The sequence below is a fragment of the Rutidosis leptorrhynchoides genome, chromosome 9, assembly GCF_046630445.1.
Source record: "Rutidosis leptorrhynchoides isolate AG116_Rl617_1_P2 chromosome 9, CSIRO_AGI_Rlap_v1, whole genome shotgun sequence".
Classification (NCBI taxonomy): Eukaryota; Viridiplantae; Streptophyta; class Magnoliopsida; order Asterales; family Asteraceae; genus Rutidosis; species Rutidosis leptorrhynchoides.
In genome coordinates this window covers 105,827,465-105,848,923 of record NC_092341.1, presented here as the reverse complement: position 1 = coordinate 105,848,923, position 21,459 = coordinate 105,827,465, and the positions used below count along the sequence as shown (strand labels likewise).

Genomic DNA, 21,459 nt, shown 5'->3' with positions numbered 1-21,459 from the left:
ACATTTGAACAATTACTATTTACATTTTGGATTTTCATTTGTAATGACTATTTATTTTCGCTGCAACTTTACTTATGGTTTTAATAAAAACGTCTCATTTAGAGTCGTTCTCGCTTATACACTTATATTTTGGAATTGGTTGGTCACAGTTACCCACGGTCCCATTTAGGGGGTGTGACAGATTGGTATCAGAGCCAAGTTGTTATAGAGAACCAGGATTGTATTTTATGTGTATCTTATGTGCTAGTTAGGGTGCCTTAGAGATCTTTAGGACTATAACCTTTCATGCCTTAGTTTTAAGTGATTTTCCTTTACATCTTACTTCGTGCTTTACGTCTTCCTTAGAATCATTCTAATCATCTTTCTTTCTTTCTTTTAGGATGTCTAGCCATAATCCGATCATCATCTCTGACTCCGAAGGATCCGATTATGAAGGATCAGTCATCTCACCAACCTATACTACTACTACTCCACCTGCATCACCAGTTTATGTTCTTGCTACACCGCATGCATCACCAGTCTATGTGTCCACTACTCCACCACATTCATCACCTCCGGAAGAACCCCAACTTGATGCTGACTATGACGGTGTGGAGAACGAGGATGATAAGGAAGAAGAAATTGTGAAGGAAATAATCGAAGAGGAAGAAGAGGAACCTTCCGAGGTAGAACCCGAGGAAGAATCTGAACCCGAAGAGGTGTCTGAGCCTCCTGTTGTCATAACCCATTCACCTAAGAGGAAAGGACATGAGATACCTACTTTTGATATCCCCAGCTTATCCAAGAAGCCTAACACAACCAACTTGGCTATGATAGCAGAACGATAAGACAAGTTGGAAAGTGATCAAAATAGTATGTTTGATGCTTTATTAGTTATTCTTAAAGACCAAGGCGAGAAGAATAGAGTGGTAGAAAAGTTTATGAAGTACGTCCAAGGTCTACTTTGGGAGAAGGAGTAAATATCTGTTAATGCCCGATTGGCTAAAGTTGAGGAGTGTCAAGGCCAGTTGAGAAAAATCATGGCAGATATGAAGGAACTCCAAGAGAAGAAGAATAAAGATTTTGAATACTTTATAGACTCTCTTAATTGAAAAGCAACAATATGATCTTGTCCTTCTAGTATATGCATTTTTGTTTTATTCATTGTAAAGGCTTTTGCCTATAGTACTTCCTTTTTCCTCGTGTAATAAAAGATATTAGATATCTTCGTGAAATTTAATGAATTTAAGTGTTTTGTTATATCTTGTTATTACCTTATCTATCTTATTGTGTGTTGTGTGAATCTTGTGCAAATTAATCGCAATTTATAACTTATCAGCACCATAAACTCTTCAACTAATACTTTATCTATGTATTGAAGAAAAATGGCCCGTGGTGCTGCAAACAACATTCCAAATGTCACTCTTACTGTTGCACAGTTTCAACAACTTCTCGCTGCTGCCCAAGGCAACAACAACAATTAAAACAACAATCAGGGAAATCAAAATCCTCTTAACTCATGCACCTATAAAGAGTTCATGAACTGTAAGCCACCAACTTTTAAGGGGAATGAATAAGCTGCTGAACTATCCCGATGGTTCGAGAAACCCGAATCTATTTTCCGAATCTGTAACTGTGGGGATGCTGACCGGGTCAAGTATGCCACTAACACTTTAGCTAGTATTGCCTTGACTTGGTGGAATGCATATGCTCAAACTGTGGGAATTAATGCTGCCAATGCTATCCCATGGCATGTCTTGAAGAGGATGATGACAGACAAGTTCTACCCAAGGAACCACATCCACAAGATGGAAGTAGAATTTTGGAAATTAAAGGTTAAGGGCACTGATATTGAAACTTACACCAACCGATTTCTAGAGTTGGCTACCTTATGCATGGATATGATATCTATCAAGCAAAAGAAGATAGAGAGGTATATGGAAGGTATTCCCGAAGAAATTCAGGGAAATGTGATAGCTGCAGGTAAGGAAACTATTGATGGAGTAATCCTAATGACTCAGAATTTAATGATGGCAAAGAGGAGAAGGACTGCTGCCAACAAACAAGTTGAGGTAAAGGCTAATGAGGGTAAGAGAAAGTTTGAGCCAGCTCAGGGTTCAAATCAGGGTTCAAACAAGAAGGTTACTGATAGTTCAAGAAGAGGCTATGCTGAAACAAAACCTCTCTGTGCTTGTTGTGATAAGCACCACTTTGGAAAGTTCTTGGCTGAGTGCTCTAAGTGCAAGAAGGTGGGTCACATAGCTAAGTATTGTAGGTCTACATTTCAAACCCCCACAAATCCTGCAACTAAGGCTAACACAACCACTCCTACTTGCTATGGTTGTGGTAGTGTCCGAATAATAAAGGTAACACTGGTAATGCCAAGAGCCGTGCTTTTGTGATGACTGCCGAGGAGGCCCGTGATGATGATGAAGTTATAACGGGTTGGTTTTTTGTTAACAACTGTTATGCTACTGTTTTATTTGACTCTGGTGCTGATAGAAGTTATGTGTCAACCGAATTTTGTGCCTTATTCACTGAAAAACCACAAGCCTTAGAAATTAAGCGTCTTCTAGAAGTAGCAAATGGTAAGGTTATTAAAGTAGACAACGTTTATAAAAATTGTGATATGATTCTAGCCGACAAACACTTTAAGATCGACTTACTGCCAGTTGAGTTATGAAGCTTTGATGTAGTTGTAGGAATGGATTGGTTACGTCCATTGAGAGCTGCAATTATGTACTATGAGAAAACCATTAAATTCCTTTTGAGAATGGTAAAACCCTAATCGTTCAAGGAGAGATGAGTGGTTCTAAACTTAACATCATTTCCTGTATCAAAACCCGTAAATATCTGATGAAGGGATATCAAGCCATCTTGGCTCATGTTAAGAAAGTCGAACCGGAAGAAAAATGCATTGAAGATGTACCAGTGGTTAGAGACTTTCCTGAAGTTTTTCTTGAAGAAATCCCTGGTCTCCCTCCCCATAGACAGGTTGAGTTCCAAATTGATTTAACTCCCGATGCTGCACCGATTGCAAAGGCACCATACCGATTAGCTCCGTCTGAGATGAAGGAAATTTCCAACCAACTCCAGGAACTTTTAGAAAAAGGTTTCATTCGTCCTAGCTCGTCTCCATGGGGAGCACCCGTTCTCTTTATTAAGAAGAAAGATGGCACATTGAGGATGTGTATCAATTACCGTGAACTCAACAAGATAACTATCAAGAACCATTATCCACTACCACGTATTTATGACCTATTTAAACAATTGCAAGGGTCAAGTATATATTCGAAGATTGATCTTAGGTCGGGTTATCATCAACAGAGAGTCAAGGAAACTGATGTTTCTAAGACTGCTTTCCGAACTCGTTATGGACACTATGAGTTTCTTGTCATGCCTTTTGGTTTAACCAATGCTCCTGCTGTATTCATGGATCTTATGAACCGTGTATGCAAACCTTATCTTGACAAATTTATGATCATTTTCATCGATGATATCTTAATCTATTCCAAGAATGAAAAAGAGCATGAACAACACATGCGATTGATTCTAGAGCTCTTAAAGAAGGAACAACTGTATGCCAAGTTCTCCAAGTGTGGATTTTGGCTGCGAACTGTACAATTTCTCGAACTAGTAGTTGACAGTGAAGGAATACATGTCGATCCGACAAAAATCACTGCTACTCAGAACTGGGAAGTGCCTAAGAGTGCGAAGCATATTCGCCAATTTTTGAGACTTACTGGTTATTACCAAAGGTTTATTAAAGACTTTTTATCCTTGCCAAACCTTTCACCAAGCTAACTCAAAAGGGGAAGAAGTTTGAGTGGTCCAAAGAATAGGAATCTGCATTTAAGGTTCTAAAGGATAAATTGACCAAAACCCCGATTCCATCATTACCTGATGGCACTGACAATTTTGTAATCTATCGTGATGCCTCGAACCAAAGTTTCGGATGTGTATTGATGCAACGTAACAATGTTATTACTTACGCATCTAGACAACTGAAGAAACATGTGAAGAATTATACCACACATGAACTGGAGTTAGGAGCTGTAGATTCACATTGAAGATGTGGAGACATTACCTCTACAGAATTAAATTCACGGTGTTTACCGATCATAAAAGTCTACAACATATCTTTGATCAGAAGCAACTGAACATGAGACAAAGGAGTTGGGTCGAGTTATTAAATGACAACGACTGCGAGCCCTAGTAGAAAGGATCGTGTCAAACCGATTCGAGTCCGAGCTTTAAACATGGTTATTCATACGAATCTTACGTCTCAAATCCGCGAAGCACAACTTGAGGCATTAAAGGAAGAGAATGTCTAACTCGACGGACTGAAAGATCCCGAAAGTCAACTTGAAGTCAAGGGAAACGGAACACGGTATTTCAATAATCGAATTTGGGTCCCAATCTTCGGAAATCTTCAAGAACTAGTCTTGGATGAAGCACATAAGACTAGATATTCTATCCACCCAGGCTCTAGTAAAATGTATCACGATGTGAAAGAGTTTTATTTGGGGCCTAATCTGAAATCTGATATTGCTGAATATGTGAGCAAGTGTCTTACTTGTATGAAAGTTAAGGCCGGGCATCAAAAGCCCCGTCTGGTTTAATTCAATAACCGAATATTCTGCAGTGAAAGTGGGAATGTATCACTATGGACTTTATTACTAAATTGCCCAAGACTTCTAATGGCAATGATAATATTTGGGTCATAGTGGATCGTCTTACTAAATCTGCTCATTTCTTACCGATCAAGGAAGCTGACAAAATGGAGAAATTGTTACAACTTTATATTAAAGAGATTGTCTCACGTCATGGAGTCCCTATCTCTATCATTTCTGATCGCGACAACCGATTCACTTCTAGATTCTGGAAATCCTTACAATCTGCTCTTGGAACTCAACTCGACATGAGTATTGCTTATCATCCGCAAACCGATGGTCAAAGTGAACAAACCATTCAAACGTTGGAAGATATGCTTCGTGCTTGTGTTATCGACTTCGGCAATGGTTGGGATAGACATTTGCCTTTGGCTGAATTTTCTTACAACAACAGTTACCACGCAAGTATTAAGGCTGCACCTTTTTAGGCCTTATACGGACAATGTAGATCCCTACTATGCTGTGATGAATTAGAGGACACACAGTTAACTGGTCTCGAAATCATACACGAAACTACCGGAAAGATCGTTCAGATTAAGAAAGGATTAGAGACCGCCCAAAGCCGACAGAAAAGCTATACTGATAATCTCCGAAAACCTTTGGAATTCCAAGTTGGTGATAAAGTTATGTTAAAAGTATCCCCTTGGAAAGGCGATGTTTTTTTGGTAAACGAAGTAAACTAAGTCCTCGTTTTGTTGGACCTTTTAAGATTACTGAAAGAATTGGTCCCATGGCGTATCGATTAGAACTACCTGCTGAGCTTAGTGGTGTACACGACGTATTTCACGTCCCGAATCTGAAAAAGTGTCTTGCTGATGACACACTTGTTATTCCTTTGGATGATCTTCGCATTGATGATAAAATGCACTTCATCGAAGAACATGTAGAAGTTATGGATCGTGAGGTTAAATGCTTGAAACAGAGCAACATTCCTATTGTTAAAATCCATTGAAATTCACAAAGAGGCCCCGAGTATACCTGGAAACATGAAGACCAGATGAAATAAAAATATCCCCATCTCTTCTCAATCGTTGATGCATCCGAGAAGTCTACCTAAAACTTCGAGGCGAAGTTTTTATTAACGAGGAGGTACTATAACAACCCTTACTTTTCCACTTCTGATTTAACTAAATTACCCCAAGGGTTTCTCTGCATTCTGTGTGTAGTATACTAGGGTTGTTATTTGAAACATAATCAATGCGAAATAAATCAACGTTGACCTAATATCTACTTTTAGTCAACAACACACATATGTTAATTAAAGTCATATTACTAAATGTGACTTTAGTTAATAATACTATATGAATTTAAAATACATATATAACATAAATTAATTAAAGTGTATATTAAAATGATAATGTACTTTAGTTAATTTGAACAAAATAAGTATATAAATAAAGTATGATACTTTTATAAATTATAGAAGTATAGTATAATTAATGAAATAGTTTATTTATATTAAAAATCAATATTAATAATAAAAATCGGTTAAACAAAAGAAAAAGAAATACATTAAATAAAATACAAAAGAATTCTAGAATATTCCTAGATAAGATTAATAAATAAATAAATAAATAAATAAATAAATAAATAATAGAAAAAAAAAGAAACATTATAGTCGGCCAAATTTTTATATATAAAAAACTTAAATGTATTATTTAACTTAACCTCCAAGTAATTTAATTAGTATAAATAAATGGGTTAGGGTCTCATTATTTTGTGTCAATTTCTCCCATCCTTTCTAACCCTAAAAGACTTGTAAGTTTTTCTTTTTCTTTCTCTTTTATTTTTTTCGGCTTCTTTTTCTTTTTCTAGCCGATTTCCTTTTTTTTATTATTTTATAAATGATATATAACGAAAATAAATACATTTAATATGTTATAAAGATCACTAAATATATATTTAAGATATGAAATTTTTTTATATTTTATAAAAACGAGTTTAATATTTATTTGTTATTAAAATCAAATTTTGAATACATATACGGTTAAAGCATGTTTAACTATAAATTTAAGAAAAATATATTTAAAAGTTTCCTAACCTTCATATTATATAATACTAATCGAAAATAATTTTTATAATTTTTATAAATACTAAATACAAATTATTAAGTATTATTATTGTTATTGTGTATCGATAAATAAGAAACTACATAATAATTGTGTAAATTTATTTTTATAAATTTTAACTGATGGAAGTTGGTATTGTATTAGAGCTTTGAACCTCGTAAATTTTATATATTTATTTGATTAATTAATTAATTATTAATTATTTATTTATATATCGGATAGTATATATGAATAGAAAAATCAATATAAATTGATATAATCAGTAAAAATAGTAAAAATAATTTTAAAGACTCTAATAATCATATGTAAGTTATTAAAGTCGAAACCCACTTTTTACTATTTTATAACTATTTATAACTTTAGGGTGAGACACATGCTTGCTTTTAAACTGTTTTACGCTTTAGACACAAGTACTCAAACTATAACTGTGCTGCCAAGCTATGTTTCATGCTAAATCCCTACCATGATATCGTTAGTTGCTACGTATAAATGCAAACTTAATTATTGTGAGTAGGCCTATTGTGAGCAACGTCTCTATCCAGGTGACCGTTGGTTAATGGATACATAATAATGATTTAACGACAAGAACGAATAAAGTGTTATTGTAGTGACCCGAAATTTTCCATGTTTATATATATTAAATGAAATTGTTATTTACATGATTAAGTGTTTCCAACATGTTAAGCAATCAAACTTGTTAAGGCTTGATTAATTGAAATAGGTTTCATATAGATAATTGACCACCCAAGTTGACCAGCGATTCATGAACGTTAAAACTTGTAAGAACTATATGATGACATATATATGATTATATATATAATTAACATGATATTATGATAAGTAAGTATCTCATTAGGTATTTTAACAATGAGTGATATACATAAAAATGAGTTTATTGAATTAAGAAACTCGAAACGATATATATAACAATTATCGTTATAACAACGTCTTACTAAATACATATGAATCATATTAAGATATTGATACACTATGTTTAATCATGATAAATGATAAGTAAACATGTCATTAAGTGTATTAACAATGAACTACATATGTAAAAACAAGACTACTAACTTAATGATTTCGAAACGAGACATATATGTAACGATTATCGTTGTAACAACATTTAACTGTATATATATCATACTAAGATATATTGATGTGTGCGAGGTGTACTAGGAAATAGTATTAATTTTTATAACAAAATACTATTAAATACGATACAATTTTACACAAGATATTTATTTATTTAAAGAATGGATATACCTAAACCTTGCTACAACACTTATAGGCAGTGTACCTAATCGTACAGTAGTGTAGTTTTTAGTAAGTCCGGTTCGTTCCACAGGGAAAATTAAACAAGCTTAACACTATATTTTTAACTTATAATTGTAAAAATACAAAAATATATATAAGTAGTATTATTATTATAAAAGGGGGTTTTTACCGTTTAATGACCGGTTTGTCGATTTTAAAAGCGTAAAGTAAATAACGATAATGAAATTGCGATAAATAAAAATGCGATAAATAAAAAGTATGACAATTAAAGAGTACGATAATTAAAAGTGCAATTAAATACAATGACAATAAATAAAAGTGCGATAATTAAAAGTGCAATTAAATATAAAATAAAGGAAATTAAATATGAAATAAAGGAATTATGCTTATTTAAACTTCCGTAATCATGATGTTTGACGTGTTGTTTTTAGTTTATTCTCATGGGTTAATTGTCCTTTGTCCTGGATTATTCGATATGTCCATACGGATTTGTCCATAATAGTCCATCAGTCATAAATATAAAGTGCGAAAGTCTTCGTCAAATTATTCTTATTCCCGAAGTCAAATATTCCAACTAATTGGGGATTCAAATTGTAACAAGGTTTTAATACTTTGTTTAATGAATACACCAGGTTATCGACTGCGTGTAAACCAAGGTTTTACTACTTTGTTAACAATTACACCAATTACCCTTGAATGTAATCCACCCCTGTTTCAACAAGTCTATTAACTATTAATCCAGTTTCGTGTCCAGTAAAATGAACAATTATTGGTATTTATAGATATCCCGCCCACCGTACCCAGTCAAGCGTATGTGGTTATATATAAATAGGTCAAATTATAAGTCTATATATTAATTTAACGAGGTATCATTTAGTTAATATAAAGCCCATTAATAGCTCATAGTCTAATTTCCACAAGTGTCGTTCTTTTATCCAAACTCCAATTATGGTCCAAAACCAATTACCCAATTTTAATATTTTAGCCCAACATCATGATTACTTCGTCTTAAATAAGCATAATAATAACTTATCTACGAGACATTAAATTAAAAATAACATTAACCATAACTTACAGTGATTAAAAATAGCGTAGCATTACACGGACAGAATTTCGATTTACACCCTTACAAAATTCGCTAACATACCCTTATTATTAGAATTTAAATTTAAAATTAAAATTATAATATAAATATAAATATATATATATATATATATATATATATATATATATATATATATATATATATATATATATATATATATATATACACGTGATAGATAGAGAGATGGATAAAAGATGTGTAAAAGATTGCTCAAAACTGCGAAAATTATAGGACCAGACCTGTCACCTACTGCCATGCGATCGCATGGATTTTTGCCTTCCAGGCCATGCGATCGCATGGACCCTTTTTCCAGCTCACATGTTGTTGTTTGCATTCTGCCGACGGATTTAATAAATAAATATAATATATAAATAATTATTAGAATTATTTAAATATTATATTATATTTATGTGCATAGTTGACTTGTAATTTTTAGTCCGTTGCGTCGAGCGTTGAGAGTTGACTTTGGTCCCGGTTCTGGTTTTTCGAACGTCCTTACGTACAATTTAATATCTTGTATTTTGCGTTTCGCTTCTTGTACTCTTGTAATTTTGAGACGTTTCTCATCAATAATTGGAACCACTTTGATTGTATTTTGTACTTTTGAGCTTTTTGGTCGTTTGCGTCTTCAATTCGTCGAATCTGTCTTTTATCTTCACCTTTTATTATTTAAACGAATATCACTTGTAAATAGAACAATTGTAACTAAAAGCTTGTCTTTCTTGAGGGATAATGCTATGAAATATATGTTCGTTTTTAGCATTATCAAATATTCCCACACTTGAGCGTTGCTTGTCCTCAAGCAATACAGTCTTGAAATAAAAATACTAGAATCACTTCTTTATTCTTCACACTTTGCACATCAGTGATTTTTATACGGCGGTATAAACAATGGTAGTAACGTTGTGGTTTACATTCCCACATGACTATAAATATTTAGATCCTTTAAGAAAATTGGATCTTTATGAAAACATTTGATCTTTTGAAAATTTAATCTAGCTTTTACCCTAGATAAGTTTTCCGGAATAACCCTTCACTGGTGTTTGCAAATTGTTTTTGTGGGTTTGGTGGGTTTCAGATTTGAAAATTTTAGCTCAAAACTTACGGTTTTGTGTCACCCACTTGCTAACCTTGTATTGGGAAAGCAACACGTCCAGTATACTTGTTCCGTATATTACCTTTCGGTAAACTACCGTCCAGTTGCAAATGAAAGCATTGAACAAGCAACTGTTAAGGCAATGTCCCCTGACATGCTTTTAATTATGGTCTATAACATGTCGGATGCAATTACTATCCTTTGTAGGAGCAATAGTAAAGCTCACCCTTATAATTTTTCTTCGGTCTGGCACAAGGTCCTGTCTTTGACCATGCTATGCAACCACCGTTCTTACGGTTGACAAACGATTTGGTTCAGGTGACCTAATGAACTCCAGGTGAATTCCTAGGATTTTATGTTCAATGGTAATGAACGCATTAAAAATGGGTTTTTCAGAAAACAAATCGGTTTGTAATTTTGATCAAAATATTTTCTCGTTCAAGCTCGAGTTTAGATATCATCGAATTCCATGAGTTTGTAATTCTCAATCTTTAAAGTCAATCTCAAGGATTGAGTAATATCAGTCTTAAAAGCTGATTTTTAATCTTTAAGGAGATTATCCTTTCTGGAGATTTGATTCATTAGTCTTATCAAGCTAATTTACATGGCGTCCTCCCCATTTTACGAGACAGATCCTCTCATGGTTAGAATAAGTCTGACCACTTGGCGACCCTGTTTGATGCTGAGGTCCGTGGATTTCCAGCTGATTTTCGAGAAAACTTTTCTAGATTTTTTGTCAACCTACAGCTGGTCTGGACGACAACTTCCTAACCTAAATCAAGAAGCGCGTTTCTTTTTCAGAAGACTTTACTTCCTTTTAATGATGGAATTGATTCATCGTGTAGATCCATCTTTCTTTCAAATATATTACAATTTTCCGGGTAAAATGGTTAATTTTGTCCAAAACAAAAGTATCTTTGTACAAAATATGTGATATATGTTTTAAAGAACTTGGTAAATTTTCCCACACTTGGATTTTATTTTCCTTTTTATTGTCCTCTATTCCATTTTAAATGAATTCTAACATTTTGGGTTATTTCTCAATTTATGTCCTTTCCGAGGTAACAATAATTTCGGTATTAATACCTAGTTTTATCGTTCATAAATATGTATAAACATGATTTTGAATTCATTTAATTGAAAATTTTGAAAAATTTTACTAGAATTGGGTAGTCAGTATATAAGACTAGGGGCTGTTCTTTATTATCAGAGAGCACTAGATTCTAATACAACTACTGCGTTACTAGTATTTCTAATGGTAACCAAGTGTTTAAATTTAAAATTTTAAAAATCCTAAAGAATTTAACCCCTTCCCACACTTAAGATCTTGCAATGCCCTCATTTGCAAGAAATCAGTAACAATTTAAATTATTGAGGGTGATCAGCGTAGAAAAATGATTAAATTTTACCAAAGTTTCCAAACATATTGGCGTTTGTTTGTTGAATGATAAATGGTGCACATCATTTGTTCATTCCGTCTTGTTGTTACATCATATTTGTTTTTTGTTTTATCGTCAAAAGTACTAGCTTTTGCTGAACTTAATGTCAGTCTTTGAAAATTTCGCTGTTTTACCCTGTTGTGTACATGAAATAAAATACATACAATACAAATATAAACATGCATGGTAATTTGAAATGGGACTTAAAATCCCACTTTCAAATCAAATATGAAATAATAGTACAAAATAAAAATATTAAACATTAAAAGTATCATAATATAATGTGTTTAAACATAAACAAACAGAAATAATAAAAATAAAAATCATAAAAATTACCAACAGGAACTAAATCAATCTAGATAGGGGTTCCAGTTCATGTCGTCATCTGGGTTCCATGGTTGGTGATAGGTGTACTAGTATGCCTGGTTAGGGTCGTAGAGAGTAAATGGCGGTCTCATCTCGGGCTGGTGTGGAGGATAGTAAGCGGGTCGGGTCGGAACGTAGTGATCCTGAGGTGACAATCGGCTCATAATCTGACGCTGATGATAGTCCCATCTATCATGCTGTCATTGCCTGGAATGCTCGTAATCATTCAGCTTGCCACTGCTCCATCCGACAAAATCTCTCCGCGTTTGTCATATCTACCTCATCTACACGCTGGTAGACATCAGTCATAGCCTCCTGAATGACATCCCTAATGTCATTCGCTTCCTCCATCTCCTCATCTGAGCCTCTCTCTACTTGAGGATGACTACCTTCATAGGGTATTGCCTGGTTGCGTCTACTCTTTAATACCTTAGCACCCGCATAAACCCCCAATCCTAAAAGCTCAACCTGTTCCCTACATTCCAAAAGTGGACCCCCTTGGTCCTTATCTACACCTAAATACTCTCCAATGAGAGTAACAAAAATACCTCCTCCAATTATCCCCCTTCTTGTATTCCTTCAACCATCTTAGATAAATAAAAACTAACACAGTAGGGGATATTAACAAAGCCTCTTGGGCCTCGAATACACTTTAAGTAAAATAAATCATGTAAGGTCAATTTTTCCTTGTTGTGACCTCTCTGTGTAATCAAGTTAGCCAAAAATCTATGAATTATACGAAGCTCGGCTCTGTTAATATGTAAGTAGGTATGTGTTCCTCCCCGCCCAAAAACATTATAATCGGACATACGCCTCCAGACGGCGTTCGCATCAAAATTCCTATCTACCCTTTCACCACGATAAATCAAATTCATACAATCGGGTAGTAGTAATTCAGCGGGCGTATATATCTGCAAAGCCCTGGCCATGTCCAGCATGGACATTCTGTACATCCTACGGCCAAGTATAAATCTAAGAAAACTTCTATCATCTAATCTATCTACATCTACATTTAATACTATAGTACTCATCAGCTCAACACACCATTCCTTATATACAGGTCTACGAATGGTGAATAAGCGTTCCCAATCAGTAAAAGAAGAACTGCCATACCTTTAGATCAAATGCTCCCTAACACGGTCAGCAAGTTGGACCCTTTCCAAAGGATTCCAATCAATTACCCTAGGCACCTCTACATCTTTCGTTACTAATTTGAATTTATTACTTTGATATGCTCGGTAATCTCTCTAGCTTCTATCGAATCTCAGATTAGGATGCAATGTATGTTCAGGAATCGTTGGGTATTCTACTGGCGGATGCATCGAAATTAATATGAATTCATTAGCAAACTGTAGCGGATCATAATAAGGTACATGTTGATCAGGCTGATGTTGTTTTTCCTGTTGTGGTTCTTGTTCGGGTTCTGGCTCGTATTGCGACTCATATTCTGGTTCAGGTTCTTGTTGTGATTGTCTAGATGATGATGAAGCACCAGCAGTATCAGTTTTCTGCAAAACACATCAAACACAAAATTTGTGCATCTAAATATGCATTAGTGTTAGCAAAATAACAACTTAAATTAACCACAATAACATGTTCAATCAAATTTAAACTTATACACAATTTCACATTTTTTTACAATTCTACACTTTTTCAAATAAGCTCATATGAAAATGTATACAAAGTTCATAAGCATTTAACTTAAATAACATGTCAAAACAACCTTTACTAGCAATTAAACAAGTCTCTAATGGCAATTATATCAAATTAATCAAGTTCATGAATTTTAGACTTAAAAAGTCTACTTTAATCTCCAAAAATCATGTTTAGGATCAATGTTTAGATCATTTAGCTACCTAAACATGTTACACTACTTAATTTAGCAATAATTCATGACAAAAATTGGCCATAACCTGTTTATATCAAAAAGCCCCAAATTGCTCAAGAACACAAACCCTAGATTCCTAAATTTTTTTAAGTTTTTGGCTTCAAATCATGTTAAATAGCATCAATCTAGGTTATACATGCATAAAATACTAACAATTTAACACTAATTACACTAGAAACTAACAAAATTGCATTAGGTAAAATATTGGTAATTATCACAAAAACTAGGAAATTTTAGAGTTTAGGGGTGTAATTTTTACCTTTTTGTTGAAGAATCCGAACCTAGGCATGATTAGAGCAAGAAATTTGACGAATTACGGTGAAAAAATGGTGAAATTTGGTGAGGATTTGAGAGATTTTCGTGTATGTGTGTGTGTGTATTGTGGAGAGAGCAGAGCAGCTCACTGGGTTTTATCAATCTGGCCTGAATTTTATCCCCTTGCGATCGCATGGTACCAAAGTCCAAACTCCATGCGATCGCATGGAGTCCGGGTACAGTGACTTTTTACTTTTTTTTTAATAAAAACCTTACACTAATAAAACATATAATTAATTAAAAATTAAAATTTTGTTTCTTTTTAGGAGTGAGGGCGTTTCGGATCGTTGTCCTAGTCCGTCCCTCGACAAAATTTTAAAATTTGTCAATTTTAAGCGCAGTTTTAAAAGTAAAGATTTTTGGGTTTTTTAAATGTTTTTGGAATACTTTAGTTCAATAAGATTAAAAATAATGATAATAAAAGTTCTCGTCCCTCCCTCGGGTAAAGCAATTTCGGTTCAACGACCTAGTCTTCAACTTACGACGAATTTTAAAAATCATATTTTTAACTTAGCGAAATAAAGTAAATTTTTGTTTTTAAATTCACACAAAACATAAATTTAAAATGCATATAATTAAAAATTCATATTATTAAAATTTTAAAAAAATCACACCAAATTTATATTATACTTTTGTTTTTATACATACAAACTTATATTAAAAAAAATATTAATTTTTCAAATATTTACAAACTTAAATATATTGATTTTAAAAAGTTTACAATAATATTTTAATATTAATTTTAAAAACAAAGTAAAAATAAAATTAAAAATCTTTTTGGTCTTTTATCCCACTTTAATCAATCAAATATTATCAAAAATATACGCCCCTCTTTTCGGTAAAGTAATTTCGGATATATTACCTAGTTTAACTCATGACGAATTTTTGAAATATTTTGGGTTGATTGATTAAAGATATTTATACCTTAAGAATAAACGGTAAATTTCGTAGTGATGTAATAAATTTTTGTATGATATCAATAATTTCGGTCGCAAAACCTAATTTTATTGAATACCAATTTAATACTTTATAGCGAACAATTTAGCGTTTATTATCAAAAGGTTAAAAATAAAAATAAAAATATAAACTGAAAACTGTACAAACTCACCTGTGAAATAGAATTCTTAGTGACCTACTTTAGCCCACTCATAAGATAGTCGGACTAATTGGTTTTCCATAGCTACATAGGCGTAACCTCGAGCATTCAATGTTTTTTCTTCGAAACATATGAACGGTCCATCTCTGCATAAAGTAACGAATTCGGTATTGGAATATTTACCTTCGTGTGACCATTTTCTGCATTTATGACATCTTTCAAGGTGTCGTGCTCTTCTTTTTGCTGCGGATTTTGATTTTCCTTTACCAAACTGTAGCTTATTATTTTCGTTCCTGGATTCTTTTCTTACTCCGTCTAATTTACCTCTAATTAATGATACTATTTCACTTGGAAGGGTGTCATTATTATGTTTAGTGATCAAAGCGTGTAGCATTAGACCATGGTTTAGTTCACAGGAAGTCTTCATCTCGTAAAACCTAAAAAAAATAAAAATTCAGAATGGGGGGAGAAGACTAGTTCTTTAGGGTCTGCTAGAGAAAGACCATTCGGATTCCATTCTCGGAAACTACACGAAAACAGAAGATCTAACTCTAACAGAAATACATATTATCCTTTAAAAACTTGATTCTCCCCACACTTAGTTAGCTGTGGTGTCGAAATTGTGATTAACTTCGTTGTCAACTTCCATTGGACTATCTATGTAATGTTTAACTCTGTAACCATTAACCTTAAATGCAATCCCATTTGAATTTATTAATTCTACAGTTCCGTATGGGAAAACTCTTTTGACTATAAATGGTCCAGACCATCTTGATTTCAATTTTCCAGGAAATAGCTTGAATCGTGAATTGAAAAGAAGAACTCTGTCTCCTTCTTTAAATTCATTTGAACTTCTGATTCTTTTATCATGCCATTTTTTCGTTCTTTATTTATAGATTAACGAATTTTCGTATGCTTCATGTCTTAATTCTTCTAATTCGTTTAGTTGACTTAATCGTAGACGTCCGGATTCATGTAAATCAAGATTACATGTCTTCAAAGCCCAAAATGCTTTGTGTTCAATTTCTACTGGAAGAAGACATGCTTTTCCGTAAACGAGTTTAAAAGGTGTGGTTCCAATTGGAGTTTTGTAGGCTGTTCTAAAAGCCCAGAGTGCATCCTCCAATTTCATGGACCATTCCTTCGGATTTGATCCTACGGTTTTCTCTAGAATACGTTTTAATGCTCAGTTGGTATTTTCAACTTGTCCACTTGTTTGAGGATGATAAGCAGTGGAGATTTTATGAGTTACTCCATATCTTTTAAGAACTTTTTTAAGTTGATTATTACAAAAATGAGTACCCCGATCACTTATTAAGGCTTTCGGTGTTCCAAACCTTGCAAAAAGACGTTTTAAAAAGTTGACTACAACTCGTGCATCGTTAGTCGGGAGAGCTTGTGCTTCCGCCCATTTGGATACATAATCAATGGCAACGAGAATGTAGAGATTATTATGAGATTTTGGAAATGGACCCATAAAGTCAATACCCCAAATGTCAAATACTTCACATACTTGAATGACATTTTGTGGCATTTCATCACGTTGACTTATTTTTCCGGCCCTTTGACAAGCATCACATGATTTGCAAAGAAGGTGTGCATCTTTGAAAATTGTAGGCCAATAGAATCTAGCATCATAAACTTTTCTTGCTGTGAGTTGAGGCCCATAATGCCCTCCTGTTGGTCCTGTGTGACAATGGTTTAAAATTTGACTGGCTTCATCTCCGAATACACATCGGCGTATTATTCCATCGGGACAACTTTTAAACAAATGTGGATCTTCCCAGAAATAGTGTTTTATATCACTAAAGAATTTCTTTCGTTTTTGGTACTATAATCCTTTTTCAAGGAATCCACATACTAAGTAGTTTGCATAGTCTGCCAACCATGGAATTTCATTATAATCTATCTTCAATAGATATTCATCAGGAAAGTTGTCTTGTATGGCCGATTCATTTAGAACTTCTAATTCGAGATTTTCAAGACGAGAAAGATGATCAGCGGCGAGATTTTCTGCTCCCTTTTTATCTCGAATTTCAATATCGAACTCTTGTAAGAGTAAGATCCAACGGATTAATCGTGGTTTGACATCTTGTTTCGAAAATAGGTATCTAAGAGCAGAATGGTCGGTATAGACCACCGTTTTTGCTAGAACGAGATATGAACGAAATTTGTCAAAAGCAAAGACAACAGCAAGGAGTTCTTTTTCAGTAGTTGTATAATTCGTTTGTGCTCCTTGGAACGTCTTACTAGCATAATAAATAGGTTGAAATCGTTTTTCAATCCTTTGTCCTAAAACGGCTCCCATTGCAAAATCACTTGCATCGCACATTAGTTCAAATGGTAGATTCCAATTTAGAGTTATCATGATCGGCGCATTAGTGAGTTTTTCTTTAAGAATATTAAAAGATTTGATGCATTCATCTGAAAAGATGAATGGAGCATCCTTTTCTAGGAGTTTATTCATAGGAGTGGCAATTTTAGAAAAATCTTTTATGAAACGTCGGTAAAAACCGGCATGCCCTAGAAAACTCCTAACTCCTCTAACATTGGTGGGATGTGGAAGTTTAGCAATTACATCTACTTTAGCTCTATCCACTTCAATTCCTTCCTTTGAGATTTTATGTCCAAGAACGATGCCTTCTTTAACCATGAAATGACATTTCTCCCAATTAAGTACTAGATTTGATTGTTCGCATCTAATAAGCATTCGTTCAAGATTAACTAGACATGTTTTAAAAGTATCACCGAAGACTGAAAAGTCATCCATTAAAACTTCCATGCATTCTTCTATCATGTCATGAAAAATCGCCATCATGCACCTTTGAAAGGTTGCAGGGGCGTTGCAAAGTCCAAATGGCATGCGTTTGTAAGCAAAAGTGCCATAAGGGCACGTGAATGTGGTTTTCTCTTGATCCTCGGGTGCTATTGGAATTTGAAAATATTCGGAAAAACCATCAAGAAAACAATAGTAACTATTTTCGGCTAATCTTTCTAACATTTGATCAATGAAAGGTAAGGGAAAGTGATCTTTTTTGGTGGCGTCATTTAATTTTCTATAATCAATACAAACACGCCATCCTGTTACAGTCCTAGTAGGAATAAGCTCATTTTTCTCATTTGTGATGACAGTCATGCCACCCTTCTTAGGTACGCATTGAACTGGGCTTACCCATGGACTATCAGAGATTGGATAAATTAAACCTGCCTCAAGCAGTTTAATAATTTCTTTCTTAACAACATCTTGCATATTAGGATTTAGTCTTCGTTGGCGTTGCACATACATTTTATGACCTTCTTCCATAAGGATTTTATGTGTGCAATACGAAGGACTTATTCCTTTAATGTCATGAATTTTCCATGCAATGGCTGGTTTATGAGCTTTTAGCAAAGAAATGAGTTGAGATTTTTCATTTTAAGTAAGAGAAGACGATATTATTACAGGTAATTCAGATTCACCATGTAAATAAGCATATTCCAAATGGTTTGGAAGTGGCTTTAACTCTAATGTCAGTGGTTCTTCTATCGATGATTTATATCGATATCTGTCTTCTTCTTTTAGCATTTGAATTTCTTCCGTTGTTGGTTCATATCCATTAGCCATAAGTGTAGCTAACATTTCAGTTTCATCAATTGGTTCAGTTCCTTCTCCTAAAGAACATTCTCCTGTTCCTTGTAATTTTTGGAAATTATTCTAACAATTCTACATGTGAATCTATGGTTTGAATATAATAACATGTATTATCTGCAGATTGCGGTTGTTGCATGGCTCTATCAACTAAAAAGGTAACACTCTCGTCCTCTATACTTAGGGTCAGTTTCTTACCAAACACGTCTATTATTGCTTTGGCCGTGTTTAAGAATGGTCTTCCTAATATGAGAGGTACTCGAGAATCTTCTTCCATGTCCAGAATAACAAAATCTACTGGAAATACTAACGTACCAACTTTAACTAGCATGTTCTCCATTATCCCTCTAGGATATTTTACTGATCGATCGACTAGTTGTATGCTTATTCGTGTTAGTTTCAATTCTCCAAGGTCTAGTTTAGTGTATAGTGAATACGACATTAGATTTATACTAGCACCTAAGTCTGCCAATGCTTCTATTGAACTAAGACTACCCAGAAAACATGGAATTGTGAAACTTCCTGGATCTGATAATTTTTCTGGTATCTTATTCAACAACACTGCTGAACAGTTTGCATTCATAGTAACAGCCGAGAGTTCTTCCATTTTCTTTCTATTTGTGATTAGATCTTTCAGAAATTTAGCATATCTAGGCATTCCTGAAATCACATCAATGAAAGGAAGATTGACATTTATTTGTTTAAACATATCCAAGAATTTAGATTGCTCGGCTTCAAGTCTCTGTTTTCTCATTTTACTCGGGTAAGGAAGTGGTGGTTGGTATGGTTTAACATAAGGTTTAGCCTTAACTGTGTTATCTTCATTAACCTTTTCAACTACCAGTTCTTTTTCCTTATCTTGCTCAGACTGTGGTTCTTGTGGAGTAGGAATGGAGTCATCAGAAATTACAGGTATTTCAGGTGGTTTAAGTGTAATACCACTTCTTGTGGTAATTGCTTTAGCAGTTTCATTCCGGGGGTTAGCATTTGTATCACTAGGTAGACTTCTCGGTTTTCTTTCACCTATCAACCTTGCTAGGTTGCTTACTTCTTGTTCCAGATTTTGAATAGAAGCTTGTTGATTTCTAAATGCTTGAGCATTTTGTTCATTGGTTTGTTTCTGAGATGTGAAAAATTGTGTTTGAGAATCAACTAGCTTCGACATCATGTCTTCTAAATTTGGCTTTTTATCATCGGTTTGTGGTGGTTTATTTTGAAAAATAGGTCTTTGCTGGTTGTAAGTATTGTTGGATACTTGTTGATTGCTAGGACCTTGTTGGTTGTTGTATGGAACATTTCGGTTATAATTCTAATTTTGATTGTAGATTGGTCTTGGCGGTTGATAATTATTCTGATAATTATTTCCAGGCCTTTGGTTTATGTATGAAACATTCTCTCTGTGTTCCATTGTTAGTTCAATACTGAGACAATCTTTTGTCAAATGTGGTCCTCCACACTGCTCACAACTAATTCGTATTGAGTGTATATCCTTAGTCATATTTTCCATTCATCTCTCGACAGCATCTATCTTTGCAGAAATGGAATCTAAGTCATGGCTAGAATCGGCTCTAGCTGCTTTAGATGATCTAACGATATCTTTTTCTTGGTGCCACTCATGTGAGTGGGAAGCAGTGTTATCAATAATTTTGTAAGCATCAGTTGCGGTTTTCTTCATAATGGAACCACCAGCTGCTATATCGATGTCTTTTCTTGTAGTGATGTCGCATCCTTGGTAGAATATTTGTACTATTTGACAGGTGTCTAAACCATGTTGCGGACATCCTCTTAATAACTTTCCAAATCTTGTCCACGCCTCATATAAAGTTTCATTTGGCTTTTGCGTGAACGTAACAATTTCTCCTTGAAGTATTACGGCTTTAGATGCCGGAAAGAATTGTTTAAGAAATTTTTCAACTAAAACGTCCCATGTATCAATCGCCCCTTCAGGTAACGATTCTAACCAATCTTTGGCTTCTCCCTTTAAAGTCCAGGGAAATAACATGAGATATATCTGTTCATCCTCCACTTCTCTTATTTTAAATAGAGTACAGATCCTATTAAAGGTACGAAGATGTTCATTTGGATCTTCCTTCGGCGCACCACTAAATTGGCATTGATTAGTTACCATGTGTAGGATTTGTCCTTTGATTTCATAATCTGGCGCATTAATGTCTGGTTGAGTAATTGCGTGACCTTGGCCAGTGCGTTTAGCTCTCATTTAGTCTTCCATACTTAGAGGTTCCAGATTCTCCATGATTAAATTTGTTGAATCTGAATCACTAGAGGATTCTGATTTAATGGTTGGTTCCTCTATAATCTCTGTTTGAATGATTGGTGGTTCCAGAGGAAAAATTAATGGTTCAGGATCTCTGAATTGTCCCTGAATATTCTCCGAATTCTCAATTATGAGGTCGGGTTCAAAAAATGGATTATCGGAAATTTGAATTGGAGTACTTGGCCGACTAGATGACGATTCTAAAGAAAAATCAACGGCGACAATATTTGCGAGATGTCTTGATCGAGTTAC

At 34.1% G+C, this 21,459-nt stretch overlaps 1 protein-coding gene across 1 annotated transcript in view; it reads left to right on the top strand.

The window, feature by feature from the left end:
• Positions 1-1,364: 1,364 nt before the first annotated feature.
• LOC139868295 (uncharacterized) overlaps positions 1,365-21,459 on the top strand; it is a 107,871-nt gene continuing 87,776 nt past the window's right edge. Inside the window, exons 1-5 of the mRNA XM_071856623.1 lie at positions 1,365-1,446; positions 1,558-2,228; positions 2,330-2,483; positions 2,682-2,755; positions 2,842-3,091. Coding sequence (XP_071712724.1) covers positions 1,365-1,446; positions 1,558-2,228; positions 2,330-2,483; positions 2,682-2,755; positions 2,842-3,091 — 1,231 coding nt within the window. The remainder of the gene's footprint in view (positions 1,447-1,557; positions 2,229-2,329; positions 2,484-2,681; positions 2,756-2,841; positions 3,092-21,459) is intronic.